Genomic DNA, 15,393 nt, shown 5'->3' with positions numbered 1-15,393 from the left:
GGGAGCTGGGGTTAGCATCAGCAGTGCGCATATAGGGACAATCTGCCTATTATGCACGGCTTACATGGCGGATACATTTCTCTCTTTCACCTCTGAAAAGAAGCAGTAATCATTCACCGTCTGAGCGGTGTGACATCTTGCTCCCTCAACATTCCCTGCCCCCCACACCCTCTCAATCTCTCTCTCTGTGCCATTGTGGTAATGCTTCATTGTCTAATCTAGATTAGGTAAATTATTAATGTAATCTAGTTTACCAACATAAGGTCGCGAAAAAGAGTTAATCCTTGTAAACAGTGTCTCAACTGCTCTGCCTGATGGATGTCGTTTCTGGTCCTGGTTGTCGTGGGAGTTTATTTTGGTTTGAGGAGCTGAAACTGATCAGTACATAAACAGTGTGTAGGAGTGTGAGAGATAGTGTTGTCAGAAAAATGATGATTTGTGAATTTCTGTGAGAGTGAAAGAGACAAATTGAAGTAAAGTAATGCATGTTTGTGCGCGGGAGGGACGAAAAAGAGAAAAAGAGAGGGATTAAGAGACGTAGTTCATATAATGTGTGTGTGTGTATTTGAGATCTTGTGATGGTTGTGTAACTAGTGTATCTCTGCCTCTCTGCTGTCACAACAGTCTGTGTCCGGCGGATGCTCTCATCGTTATCTCTGCTTCCTGCCCTTGACACGGTCTCTACGTCTCCTGCGATCGCCCACCTCCAACATCCCTCCCAGCTGCTAGGCCTCATCCTCATTCCGACTAATGAATCTTGAACTATCCATACGCTAGGTTTTGAGCTTAAAACATGTGTACCACTCATTAGTACACACAGAATCCAATTTATCAATATCTAAGAAATTGTTTGAAATTCAATTCCTAAATTACAGACAAACAAACCAACTCTAATGTCAACTGTTTCTTTCAAAATAAAATTACGACATTAAAAAAGTATTTTTTTAACATATGAAGCAGTACTCCCAAGACCAGTAAACAGACTTGTCTGTTTAGATGTCTTAAATGGGCTCAGTTCCCCTTTAGTGCTGTTATTTGTCTTTTTTATCTACTACCACATTGATTAAGAACTGTTAGGTTTCAGAGCCATTTTTTTTAACACTGATTTAACGGAGTGAGGTATATTTTCTTTCACTGTATGTTCAAACTGTTAGAAGTACTGTGCCCAGTGTCTATTTTGTGTACTGCATTTTTTTGGCCATCACATACATTTTTTTTTAATTCATTTAGGTGTTTCCTTGATAAATTAGACCCCTAAATCTTACAGATCCCAGAATGCATTAGGCCTCATTAATGATGCTGAGCAATCCATCGCAGTCTTTAACTATCAGGGTTTCTAATCGCACAAACAGGCCTTGCGATCTAGAGCAAGACAAAACACTAAGACCTTGTATGACTCTCATTGAGATATTGATCTGTCATTGAGGCTGACTGAACAGCACTGGATCAATGCAGCTGCGGCAGGTTCACGCTTGTTATCCTGGAATACCTGAAATTACTGGAGAACACTGAGGTGTTTTTGTCTGTTGTGAAATCATGCTGTCTTTTGTAAGATCTTCAATAATACCTCTCCTGGGCAGGAGAGTGAAACACTGATGTATCAATTTGGGCAGCTCAACTACTGCAAGAAAAATGTGTTTTCCTTCCTCCAGAGACTGTTCATCTGTCAGCCACGCCGAACAATCAATCGATTCATCTTTCGTCCACCACCACATGGCTTTCTGTGTAATATTAGGCCGGAGCACAGAGATGAATGGGGGATGGTCGTGGTGGTTAGTGTCAACGTCTGCGCCTCCGGGTGTCTGGAATTCCAGACTCTTCCCCCTGAATCTAATATAACCAGGTCCAGGACATTCAACACTACACAAGCTTCACACAATCCTGCAGTGACTCACCCTATATGATTGGTCCGTAACGAAATTTCCAGTTCTCTCAGGACTTGGGTGGACTCCTGAACCCTCCGTCTGAATTTCTGAGAAAGGAAAGAAGGGGCAACTTAATATTTCATCACACCACTAAAACTGTAAATCGTCAAGCAGTAGCACAGGGATGTTTTGGCTGTAGAAAAGGTCAGACAAACAGACACAGATGCTACCACGGTGACATTTAAATGTGGAAGCAGGAAAGCCCTGCAGTGATTAAAAACCAGGAAAATCAAAACTGTGATTAGGTTGTTCTCATAAGATTTTTAAATGGTTCTATTACTTGACAGTAACCATTCAGCAGGCTCTACAAAGAGAACCTGAGCTGACTTACTGGAAACTGTGAATATGCAATAGTTCCTGCTATCTTGTTTGCTCATGTTGGTTCTTTATACAGCAGTAATCCATTCTGGTAGCAGCATGATAAAATCAAGTAACCTAATTGGTTACCTCTCAAGCCCTACCAGGACACCAGGCAGACACACATGTACACACATACACATTTGGTCCTGTTACTGTGGCTACAGCTACTAGGAAGACGTGTGGGAGCCACGTGCTTGAAGGTATGAGCTGCCAGCGAATGAAACAGAAGACAACAGAACAGAGAACATGTGCAGGTTCCTCTTTGATTTCACCCTCTGAAAGGAGGTGATCGGCAAAACCAAAAACAAAAGGCCCTTCAGGATGTTACAAAACCGCAGGAACAAAACAAGCAAAGTGAATGACCAGTGGTGATCAAGCAGCCTCAGCGCTAGAGGAGGGGGAAATCCCTGATGAGAGGGAGTGAAACTGTTGCATCAGAGGAGAGAGGAAAAGTAAAGTTCAACTTTTAATATATCACTATCTTCAGCAGTTCCAAATATTATAAAGGGAAATTTGACTTTCGTTAAAGGTTTTCTGTACTTTTTAAAAAATACAACAATAACAATTTTGAATACATCGATATCCTTGTGTAGTTCAAAATATTACAGTATGTCCAAAAAAAAAAAAAAACACAGTAAACGATGCAACCTCTAAAAAATTAAAACAATTTGAAATAAACAACACTGTTTTCTAGTTATGGGGCAATAAAGCAATAAACCAAAACCTAACAACTCTTCATTTGCTGTAATATTAATATATTTATGAAGAAGAGAAGAATTATTTTTAAATTGAAAATGTTAAACTATTAATTTTTCAGTGTAAAACATTATAGAGTTCCAGGCGAATAAAAAAATTACATTTTGAAATAGAGCCAAAACAATTAGTTGATTAAGAAATTAGTTGATCAACAGACAATTAATATGTAACCACTTTGATAATCGATTAATTATTTAAATACTTTTTCAAACAGAGATGCCAAAAGATTCTTCCAGCTCCTCAATTGTGGAGATTTGCTATTTTTCTGTTTTACATAATTGTAAAGTGAATATATTTGGCTCTTGGATTGTTGGACAGACAAACTAAGACATCTGAAGACATACGTCTGGACTCTGGGAAACTGAGATAGACATTTTTCACTGTTTTCTGACATTTAATAGACCAAACATTTCATTCATCAATTAGGAAAATAATCGTTAGATTGTGTAAAATAAAAATAATCCTTAATTGCAGCTCTAATCATGACCTCCCCAGTGAAATAATCAAAGGACTTTCATTAACAAGGGTCAAGTTGGAAAATTGCAGGGAAGAGAAGAGAAGAGAAGAGAAGAGAAGAGGTCCAAGTATCCACCCAGGGTTGGAGGGCCGGGTCACTTTCCATGATGTGTTTGTATCAGGGAGGAAACAGAGCTCAGCCCTGTGTTAACCTATTATTAACATTCACTGAGAGAGAGCTGTTCCCATAGCTAGGGTCTCTCTCTCTCTCTCTCTCTCTGTAGTCTGTGTCTTTGGGCTTGGGCGGTGTGTTTGGCACATGAGGAGATGAGAAACAGAGTGTTTTTATTAGGGAGGAGCCCTTTGTGTGTTTGTGTGGAAAGCAGAGCATATTTAGGGATACTGCGAAGGCTCCCAGAGGCCCCCCACCCCACCCACCCGCCCAACACACACACACACGCCTCCTCCTCCTCCCACCAAATGCCCTACACTCCACAATCTAAGTACTACCAGCTGCATCACTGAGAGACCAGGAAGAGAGAGGAACCGACAGTGGGGAGAGAGGGTAAAGACGGCATGAAGGGTAAAGGAGAAAAAGAGGAGGAGACAGGGAGGGAGCAGTGAAAGTGGAAACTAAGAGCAGGGAGATGGGACTGAGAGTGTGGAGGGAGGGAAAAAAAAGGTTTTGGGGAGTGTGAGCTCAGGAGGGGTCATCCTGGAAACAAATCAATGGCTGATACATTCTTGGGGACTAGTTGGACTGGAGCTCTTCCTCCTTGGCTGCCTATTGGCTGGGAGCTGACCAGAGGAATGCACCGGAGCCTGCCTATGGAAAGCAGAGGCAATGACCTCCAGCTCTCTCACAGTGGCACAATTGTTTGAGTTTGAAGAAAAGGGGGATAGAGCAGGAATGTAGGAAGAAGCCCATAACTCTTTTCCTCCATGCTCTCTTGTGCTTCGTTTTTGTCTCTCTCCCGGTCTCTCTTCATCTCTTTTTCTCCCCCTCTTACCTCTCTCTATCATTCAGCCTTTCCTCTCCCTTTCCCTTCTCACTTTACTCTCGCATTCAGCTCCAGTGTGTCCCTGTCTTCTACGAGTTTTTGGGGTCAAGCAATAGGCAGAGGTGGCAGTTCAAGTTAGGCTGATTTTCCAAAATCCCACATGTCTCAGCCCATGAGACTAAACATAGAAAACAAGATGATAAGTGAACAAAGAGAGGTCTGGGCAAGTCTCTCAAAGACTGCTTCATCTAGAATGGTTTAATATAGACCCAGCAACAGTTAGTCATGTAGCCACAGATGAGTTTAAAAAAAAAAAAAGAGGGAGAATATGATTTAGATCAAGTCTGACAGACACACAAAGATTAGTGGCTGTCTCTGTCAGCCATGGTGGTGTTGAGTGTTTACACCGAGAGCGGTTTAAACCTGGTCAACATCTTCTTAAAGGCATAGTGTGATATTTTGGAAAATGTGCTTACTAACTTTGTTGCTGAGAGTTCAAAGAGAAGATCGTTACCACTCTCTGGCTCAGTTGAATATGAAGCACAGTGAAGAGGCTGTTAGCTTAGCTTAGCATAAAGACTGGAAACAGCTAGCCTGGTTCTGTCTAGGGTGAACAAATTCCACCTACTGGCACCTCTGAAGCTCGTGCAACTTGTTGATTTTGCATCCTTTAGACAGAGCTAGGCATGTTTCCAGGCTTTTTTACATTTTCATAGCCAGTCTAGAAATTCATACCAGCTGTCAAAAAGCCTGCATCTCTAACCTTGAGACTGCTCTGGCACCAACTGCAACGCTTTACATTGTTATTTCGATTGTCTCCTTTAACCTGCGTGCTTCCTGCCTTTATCTGATCTACTTGTGTGTCGTCATCTCTCAGGCATTACATTAGGATTCAGAAACCACAGGAGCCTAACAGTATCCAAGACCAGTGGTTCTTAAACATTTTTACCTGAAATACCCCCCACAGGCCTATACAAAAAAAAAAACTCACGTAGCCCTTCATCCACACTACCTACTAAACATGACTAATTTGTAATGACTTTAAACTGTATGTTGTACTATATGATCACAAAAACAGGCCACTGCCAGAGTTTAGATTGGTTAACAATCTAAACACTGGCATTACTTTTAGCTATTTCACTCATTTATCCATTACTTTTAGCTAGTTATTTCACAGTTTACTTCTAGGTAACTATTTCAACTGTGTACTGCTAAATTTCAGCTTTTTATTTAACCTGTTATCCATTGCTTTAAGCGGCCTATTTCAAGCTTTCATCCTTTTAGCTAACATTAACTATTTAAGCCATGTATCCTGTATGTATATTACTTTTAGCTAACGTAACATTTCAACTCTGGTTGCTTGTTAATTCACATCACAACACATTCTGTCGAGGTTTTACAGCTGATATAATATGTGGATAAATGTTTTTTTTTTTCTTTTGATATTAGTTAACCTACACTGTTTGAAAATCAGTATAAATATCAGTAATTCAGGTCTGAATGATATCAAACACAACATGTAAAATACAACACATTTTTGCACTTTTTATGACATCAGGCAGAGAAATGTAATTCAGCAACTGTGTGTATGTGCTGTGATTTGTAGGAGTTTGTGTGTCTATATACGCCTCTGTTTGTGCTTATTTGTCCCCTTTTCGCCAGTCATCTCTGTTCATGCTGTTCTTGCTAAAATTCTAACTCCAGTAAGCGCAAATTGAATTATTCAGCGATTTGTTGTTATTCTGGCAGAGTCTATTGGTTCATTTGTTTATCACAGAGACTGGTCTCCCAGCACTCCCAGCTCAGCTCTCTCACCCAAGCCAAAAAGACTTAATTTTGGCTTGGGTGAGAGTTGGCTGATACTTGCTTCATGGAGCCCCTCCTCTTACTCCCTTCTGCAAGCAGCCAGAGAAACTGCCAGAACTGGCTGCTGGGATGACATAAGACCATTTTTATCACGTAGCTGAGCCACTTCTGATATCTTCTGTTAGCTCTTGCCTTGCTTCAAGGCAATGTCAATGCAGCAAATAATCTGACTGTCTGCAACCCTATTATTCTCTCTGCCCTCAAGTAACTATTGTGCTGGGTTTTTTTTTTTTTTTTTTTTTGTTCTCGCCTAATGACTCTTCAGTCGGGCAGAGGTTTCTCAGACCTGGGCGTTCCAGATAAACAACTGTCTCCTTTCTCACTAAAATGCACTGTTGCCTGTTTTGTAACTAAAGTTCCCAAGCTGTCTCCTCCAGAAAGCCCGTGTGCACTCTTTCCTCAACTGTAGGGATATCCTGGACAAGAGATAGAGGGTCAGAGGGGAAGGAAAAGCTGCAGCTGTGGAACAGCCGGGCCAATGGAAAAGGATCGCATGTTAGTGAGAGGGCACTCACCTTTCTTGTGACTGCTGGGTCTAGATAACTCCTCAGCTTTTGGAGGTACGTGTGAGGCGGGTTTTTCACTTGGAATCGCTCCTGTCAAAAAGGGGAAAACAAAAGAGTGCGATGAGCAGAAGGAAATAAAGATGGGAAGGGAATGAGAATACAGAGCACAAAGACACAGAGAGGGGAACTTAAACATTTGAAAACTTATTATTGTAAAAAGAGCAGAAGTTATGAATGCATATCAGTATAACATTTAACAGTAATATTATGAATTAAGCTCTAATTTTATATAGTTCTGTAGATTACATCATGTGTATGACATACATCATGTGTATGACATACACATGATGAACTGAGAAAAACCACGCCCTCACAAGTCTGAACACGTCTCCAGTATACAGTAAACTGTTGTTGACGCTAAAGCCATCAGATTAAAACCGAACACGCTTTGAGCAAATTACATTCATCATGAGTCATCCTTCTACTGATGGGAACCCAAGATCGTGTCCTACTTTAAGAGGTAGAATGAAAATAACGATTCCTGCAATAAGAACATGCTTTAGTGGAGGATGACAGGCGTTTATAAGGGGGACACATGTACTTTGTTTGCTAAGACTTCAGGTTTAATGAACCAGTATCTATGGACCAGTTTTGCTTGATAGAAGAGAGGGCACATGACAACAACATGAATTTTTATTTCCATTTTACAATCAGCAAAATGTTCAAAGCGAAAAAATTGATTTCTACGTCAGTAGTTGTGTTTAGCTGGCAAACAGGTGAATGAGAGCAGGAAGGCGATGAACTGCAGAATCCTTGTCAGAGTCTGATAACACTGAGCAAGGAGACTGTGACTTTTAAGGACGTTCAGCCTGCAGGAGATCATAAATTATCCTCCTGGTAATTATCGTCATTAGCTTTAATGTGCTATAAAGCATAATCTGCCTTTGGGGATTGTGAGCAAACCTGTGTGGTTGTGTGTGTCTACATCTTCTGTGTTCAGACAGGAACAGGTTTTAGGTCAAATCCCTCACATCATTGTGCTCTAAATATAAATACAACAGATTAGTGCTGGATTTGGATCAGTGTGTTGAGCGGGGAAACCGTATTTGGATCAGGCTGAGCACCACACCACAGCAGCATGAATGCGTCTGTTTAGTGATTTACCACACTACACTGCATCAGAAAGCATGAGACAGAAGAGCATGTCCTGGGGGAAATTTATTCTTCATACAATGTGGGCAAAGACAGTGAAGACATATCCTTACTTTGCAACTAGCCGGGACAGCTGACTAACTTGAAAGAAAAGTCCTCCATGGAAAAGTCCACATTAAGACTCTTTCTCTGTTTGACATATAACAGAAAATCTGATTTTCAGTGCATACCAGAGTAAGCACGGAACTCAGATGGAGATCTTTAAGAATTAGTCTCTGTATGTTTTTTGTTCAATTTGCTCCTCATGTGAAACATGTGCTCTTAGGCAAGTATGGTAGGAAGTCACATATGCATTAATCAGCTCATGGAGGGCTGTACATCCACATCCCGAGAAGTATTCTCACTCTGTTATGTGGCTCAAACAACACCAGTGTTCCCTGCAGTGATTTACAGCGGCAAGAACGATTGATTTAATGAGTGTGGTTATTGTTTATGTTGTCATGTATTAACTAAATGCATCAGGATGTGGGCGGTTTACCACCTTGGCAGAACAAATTCCTGGGGGAAAATTCTAAACACTATGCCACCACAGTAATTTGACATTTGCTGGTTTTTGTTTTTTATTTTCACGTTTCTCCCCCTAAGTTGGAATACCCTCTTCCCCTTCAGTTTATATCATTCAGTTGTCACCAACCACTTCTTTTCCCGTGCCAGTGAGAACGTTCAGAAAGAGGTTCACTGTCCTGCCCCGATCCAGTTCATTGACAAGGACATGATCCCTCACCAGCTTCCCACTCTTAAAACACAACAAGTGTATTCACAGAGTTACACACGTCAGAAGCACCACATCTGGGAATTGAGCTCTGGATCTCTGCAGTGGCGCGTGAGGATTGTGCCCCCGTGCCACCCCTGAGCATAAGTATTTTCACTCGCTTTCATCAAATGACACACACTCCATTCCACCCAAGCGTATATAAAGTACAATAAAGTACTATTGGTTTATTATGATCGAGTGATTTGGTGTACTGTAACCATTTTCCCACAACCAGCTTTGTCCACTTCTACATGACTTTGAGATTTTCCTACACTTCCCAGAATGCCCCATGGAAATGGACCAGTTGCAGAGAATGGTGTAATTTTATTTTTCCAGTTGAGAAAAATTAAGGTAATTTATTTCTAAATTTCTCTTTTTATTTTATTATTTTATTATTTTATGTTTTTATATTCATGTTTCTTTGATTTATATGTACAGTGGGCAAACTAACAGAAATACTCTACATTATAATGAAATTCAGTACAACAGTACCACAAATTACAGCTTAAAAATGACCACCATACTGATTCAACCCCTCTCTGACCGTCTAAATAAAATTAAATTATCAGCTTCACAAAGTTACCCTTTGTTATAATGCTATTGTCAAAGGTGTCTGCCCTCTGTGTACACATACTGGATCAGATGCTCTCAGCTTTGCTGTTCTATCAGCAACATCACATCTCTGCCAGCCACAGTGTGACTGTCTCACAAAAACAGGAAAGATGACAATGGGGTCAGGATAGAGAGCTGGCTGTCATGGACACAGAATTCAGCAACAAAGAGACAGAAGACTCAGTCCTGTTTGAGAGTTTCATTGCTAAAGAATTGAGATAAAAATCTGGCTGTCAGCAACATAGCAAATGAGTCAACAAATGCTGAATATACCCTGTTGCAGGCAAAGAAATGTGAGGAATGGAAAAGGTTGTGAATACATGAAGCAAGAGAGTATACTATAGCGAACACTCCTCTGGTTTTTAGGAGCTCATATAAACCGCATCCAGCATGCTCTCTGTGGCAGTTTTGGGGTTTGTCTGGTTTGTATTGAATTTGAGAAGTGAGGTACGCTTCCCCTTTTACACCTGAGGACAGGAGCAGAGACTCAAGAGGGGGAATCACTAAACGAGAAAGTGGGCACGCAGTTGTTTGCCGTTTGTTGTATACAGACATGTTTTGGGTGCATCAATTACAACTAAAGACCTATGTACATGAACAACTTCTGTAGGAAATGTTTTATTGGTCGGAAAGAAGCCAGAGTCTCGGGATTTGACAGCGATGAAATCATCGTATCCTTTCCTTTGTACTCTGGATGTCTTAACCTTGTTTTCACATCAAGAGCAGCCTCCCTCTTTCATAAATCCTCATAATTGCCCAGAAAAAGTTCAATATTTCGACCTTTGCCAGCGTTTTCACTGCCTTTTTTTTCAAAGGGGATGTACCTGTCATCTCTGCTTTTCTGCTTCCCTCCATCACTGTTGCCATGGTTACATAAAAGAGATTCACTGTAGCTATGACACAGAAAAGACTTCCCTCCCGGAGCTGCCTGTGCTGTCATGGGTATAGGCTTGTTGAGAAAACAAGAGAGGGATAAAGATGTTGGAGGACTAGTTTAGCAATATTCTTTGATGTTTGACTGTTACAATAATTGAAAAAATGGATGGTCTTACACCAAAAACACAAACCTTTTGGCAATTTATTTAGGATTTACAGTGCTGTAAACTTCAACACCCACAGTAGATACTTCTAATTTTTAACATGGATAACACTGATGTGATGACACTAGAGCATGTGCATTTTTTTCTCTTTTACAGTAAGTGAGGAGCTATCAAGAAGCCATGATGCTTGTCAGCGATATCACTGGGCAATGTTGTTTTGTCAACTGCCTCACTGTGAATAAAAGGGAAACCAGCTATTTTCACTTCTGACAGAGGAACATAGAGTCCACTCTAAACTGAAAGAGGATCTCTGTCTGCTGGTCAGCAGCCCTGTGGGCTCTCTCCGGCACCGTTCCCTTCAGGGTCAGTGACCATCAATACAGTTTGAGTGGGCGGTGGTCTTGATCTCGTCTCCTTTTTTCTCCTCTGCTCGGGGATGCAGAAAAACTCTATGGCAGGGAGGTTGCGGGCTGAGTGGAGCACTCAGACCACAGCTCACTGCACAACATGCACCCTCTGTCCCACACGCAGCACTGATGCCAATAACAGGCGGAGTTTTTTAACTGGCTAACTGATGTGTGCTCCCTGCCGTGCCACTCAACCCACTTGACCAGGGAAGTCAGGGCAGTGTGTAAAGGCCAAGAGAGGCTTACAGGATAAAGGCAGGGCAAAGGAGCAGGGGTGCTCTCTTCACGACACACAGTGGGACAGACCTTTTCGGGTATTAGCTCAACTACATATATTGTTGGGCCATATATGTAGGGCTCAACTATTCAGCAGATAGTTGAGCCCTACCTATATGTAGCATCACTTTTTGTTTACTTTGTTTAACTGTAAAGGAGGCAGATTGATAACTAGGTAACTAATCTTAATTAATCAAGATTATTAACATTTGTTTTGGTAGTCCAGTATGTGTGCAGCAATTGTGCAATAAGTGGGACTTGTACAGCTCCTACAACACATCATATCATATCATACAGATGAATGACTGATGCCCACCTGATCGCAGATGAGTTCCCACTTCTTCTCATTGTCGTACTGCCGCAACAGTCGCGCTTTGTCTGGGGGAAGATTCATCGAGTTCTGAAAGAGAGAAAAAGATCAGAGTTTACTGGATGCAGATAATGAAATATCATCAGTCACATGAGTCCGGTAACAACTGAAAACACACACCAGCTCAAAAAATGAAGCTCCTACACACGAGGGAAAGGGATATAACCCAAATAAAGTTTATTTCTGATTTAAAAACAGTGAAACTATAAATGAATAGCAAACAGAAGATAACACAAAATGAGACAAAGTTGTGTTCAGTAATGTAGTTTAAATGTTGCACCACAAACCCTGTTCTGTGTTAGTAGAAGTGCGGGTATTTAGTGCACAGAAACCTGCTATTATATGATAAAGAAAGTTAGACTACCATTTATTTTAAGACTATATCAGGACTGACAGACACTCTGCCAAGTTAAACTACAGTCATCTACCATGCTCACTACCATGCTCCGCTGTAGACACTGGATACTTATAAGTGTCTGGTTCAGAGGCACATTGGAAACGGTTAAGGAGAACCCAAAACAAATCTTCATTCACTTTCCCTGAGAGGATTTTTTCTGTCAATCCAAGTTAATACATCCTGCTTCATTTTTTTCCCTTTCCCAGAACACAGTTACCAACTATATGGCAGATAGAAAGTTAACTCATGAGAAAAATCCCAAAATATCTGCAATGTGTAATGCTGCACAGGACTTGATTACAATGAATGTAGAAAGGAGAGACATCTCAGCTTTGTTTTCTGAATTACCGCTTTGAATTTGAGAACCACGTGACCGAGCTTGACCCCATCATACTAACAGCATCAAATGTATCCGGCTGCCTTTCAACACGTATACTTTCAAACATGGCCTTTTTCCCTTCTTTCTTTCTCAGTCTCCTGTTTGCAGTAAATAAGAAGTTCCCCTTTTCTGATTTTCAAAGTGACTTCCTGAAAAAAGTGTGTTGATCCGGACAAACCTAATATGACCTGTGTGTTGCCTAACACTCCATGTCTGAAACTAAGCCCCAATTCCCCAAAAACTGTTACACAACTCCTCTCTTTATCCTACTTTCCTTTATCAACATCTGCTTCATGTTCGAACACCTCTGCAGTTGACTAAAATTTGGCTCTTTCCTGCACAAGTATGATTCACCCCGCCCTCGTGTGAATTATAAAAGCTTGAGACAATTAACCAGTACTTAATTGTACCACCCACAGCATGTAGAGCACAGGCCATTAAATAATAATAATAATAAAAATAATAAATAATAATGATGATAATAAATAAATAAAATGTGTGACCCAGCGGGAGATTACAGCCAGGGCAAACACATCTTGCAGACAAAAAAACAAAAGTCCAGAGACAGACACAACACATATGAAAAAACATCCTCTAACAGTAAATCAAAGTTAAAATATTAAAAGTGTTTCATCTGCAAACTTCATCTGCAGCTTTCAGCCTTAAAAGATATAACAAATGGTTTTGTGAGAATGTTTTCCACTGGTAAGGGGGGAAAAAGGGGGGGGGGGGCATTATGCACCGCTCAGCTTGGGGTTCTTTTTCCTCTCCTCATTTGATGGGCTGGATCATCTATCAGTGCGTGTTCAGCGCTCAGCCTTCACTGTTCCTCTGCTACATTTTCCAGCAGAGCTCAGAGGGGGAGCGAGAGGGAAGATGGATGAGGAATATCCCTGGATGGGAACTTTTTCCATGAGCGAGTAATACCTGGATAGACCCAGACATTGATTGAGTAGTTTGGTCCCCAACTTGCTTTAGAGTTTTGCTTTATTGTTTTTCTGGAGTTGCTTTAGAGTAATGCTTTACTTTTCATTTTGTATATTATACTATGGCAAAGCTATTGATCTATACAACCATCTATTTTAATATTGAAAGAGTGCATTTGTAAGAGAAAATCTATGTAAAGAGAGCTGCTCAGGAGGCGCAGGGAAGGGCTTATTCACATCTTCGTATCTTAACAATAGCTACTGAGAGGAAGACTGTAGACAAACAAGAAGAGGTTTGTACAAATAAGGTTAATACTGGTAACAACAGAACTAGAGAAGCATGAGGTTAACCAGTTTGTTCTCGTTTAGTCTAACTGTTTATTTAATCGTGTTCATTATATTATGTTCTGTCACTCGCATAGTTAAACCTGTTTGCTTTTCTAAATAGATATTGATGAGGCTCAATGGATTTCCTTCACAGGAGGTCCAATAAACTTGCAAAGTGAACTGAAATCCTGAAATGAGAGCACAATTTGCTCTCAGTGTTTATATCTTTAGATGCATCAAAATCCATTTCAAGCACAATGTTGTATTCATACCAAATAAATGTTGCGTTTTATTTGGTACAAATGCAGGTTGTAGCCTGTGCAGTCTCCTCTACAAGAGCGACCAGGAAATTGCATTAGTATTCAGCAGATGCTGCGAGCCAGGCTGATTGCTGATGTGCTGACTGCAGGGAATTGGGAGTCAGGAGGGCTCTATTGACTCAGTTTGGCTTCTAACCAGATGAGTAGAGTTAGTAACCGCTTTCCTTTCCCTATACACCTTCAAATACAATTCTCCCTGAGTAGACCCTCAAATTAAGTGACAAAAAACAACCAGTATTCTCAGTATATTACAGACAGAGGTGAAAAAAGGCTTTTACATTTTGTGGCTGGCAAGGTCAAATTAAAGGAGGGTAAATGATTAAGATATTTCAGACTTCTGCCTTTTTTTGTTTGGATATTGGAAAACCTATTGGTCTAGATACGAATAGGTTTGTGGTAATGATGTCGGTGCTTCATATAGGTGCTGTGCTCCTGCAGACTGGTTGGGTGACCGGGTGATTTGCTGAGTCGCTGCGGGTGCACTGAGCTGTGGGCTTCCTGCTTGGTAAGGCTCCAACTAAAGCAAAGAACCACTTCTACCAGCCTTCATTTCATCCCTGTGCTAATGAGCTGTGACAGGCACTCAGCTCGCTGGGTTCAGGTTACCCCATGTCTGCAACTACACAATTTGCGTATGTGTGTGCATCTGTGTTATTAATGGGGTGCTGTTGAGGAGGGTGGGGCAGCTTTTCACCAACACCTGACAGCAGACCACCCTCATGGAAACACACACACTTAAATTTGACTCATTAGTAAATCCTACAGTAATTCAGGGTTCTCTGCGATAGCGCAAGGAGGTCTGGGTTATGAGATGTCTGACCCATTCGAAAGACAATGACCAAAAATATCACGTGGATCAACCACAGTAACCAGTGACGCACTGATCCAATACAGAGTATCCATATCACTCTGATACAAGGCCCAAACACTGGATCTGATATGAGAAAAAATGAGTTACAATCTGATAAATTGGTGAAAGATATACTGAAATTTAATACATGTATAGCCACACTTTTTTCAACCTTCTTTAAAAACAAGAAACATGTCGCATGATACAGCAGCTGGCTGCCATCATCATATCAGTTGTGTGGAGGGTTTGCATCGTAAATGTAAAACAGCAGAATGCAAAAAGTAGTGTAATGGAGTGTTTTAACGGAGAGGAATCAGTATTACAAGCTTCAATAATCCAAATGTGATTAAAAAAAACTTGCAGAGGTATCATACAAGAGAATATAAGAAAGCTGTAAAAGCAACTAGCATCAAGAAGACAATCGTGCAAGGGAGAATCAAACACTGTAGGAAACAATGATAAGGCATGACAAAACTCCCCTCCAGGCAGCAACAAAATGAAGATGACAAGGGGGGAATTGAGGAATTTATTATGCTGAATGACTAGCCCCTTCCTGTGAAATGTGGGGTTTCAACGCTTCAACATCTCCGGCCTAGCTTTTTGCTGCCAAACTCACATTTCACCTCCAAAGCAGCTGTCCCACATCTGTACTG

General features: G+C 40.9%; 1 protein-coding gene across 7 annotated transcripts in view; it reads right to left on the bottom strand.

Annotated features, from left to right (window-relative positions):
- Positions 1-15,393, bottom strand: part of fmnl2a (formin-like 2a) — a 52,560-nt gene that overhangs the window by 24,886 nt on the left and 12,281 nt on the right. For all 7 annotated transcript variants that reach the window (XM_040147533.1, XM_040147534.1, XM_040147531.1 and 4 more), the window contains exons 2-4: positions 11,488-11,571; positions 6,880-6,960; positions 1,896-1,972 (exon numbers count right to left, since the gene is read on the bottom strand). In XM_040147533.1, coding sequence (XP_040003467.1) covers positions 1,896-1,972; positions 6,880-6,960; positions 11,488-11,571 — 242 coding nt within the window. The remainder of the gene's footprint in view (positions 1-1,895; positions 1,973-6,879; positions 6,961-11,487; positions 11,572-15,393) is intronic.

Source organism: Xiphias gladius, chromosome 16 (genome assembly GCF_016859285.1).
Source record: "Xiphias gladius isolate SHS-SW01 ecotype Sanya breed wild chromosome 16, ASM1685928v1, whole genome shotgun sequence".
In the NCBI taxonomy this organism is placed as follows: Eukaryota; Metazoa; Chordata; class Actinopteri; order Istiophoriformes; family Xiphiidae; genus Xiphias; species Xiphias gladius.
Note: the sequence above shows the minus strand (reverse complement) of the source record. Positions and strands in the feature narration are given on the sequence as shown.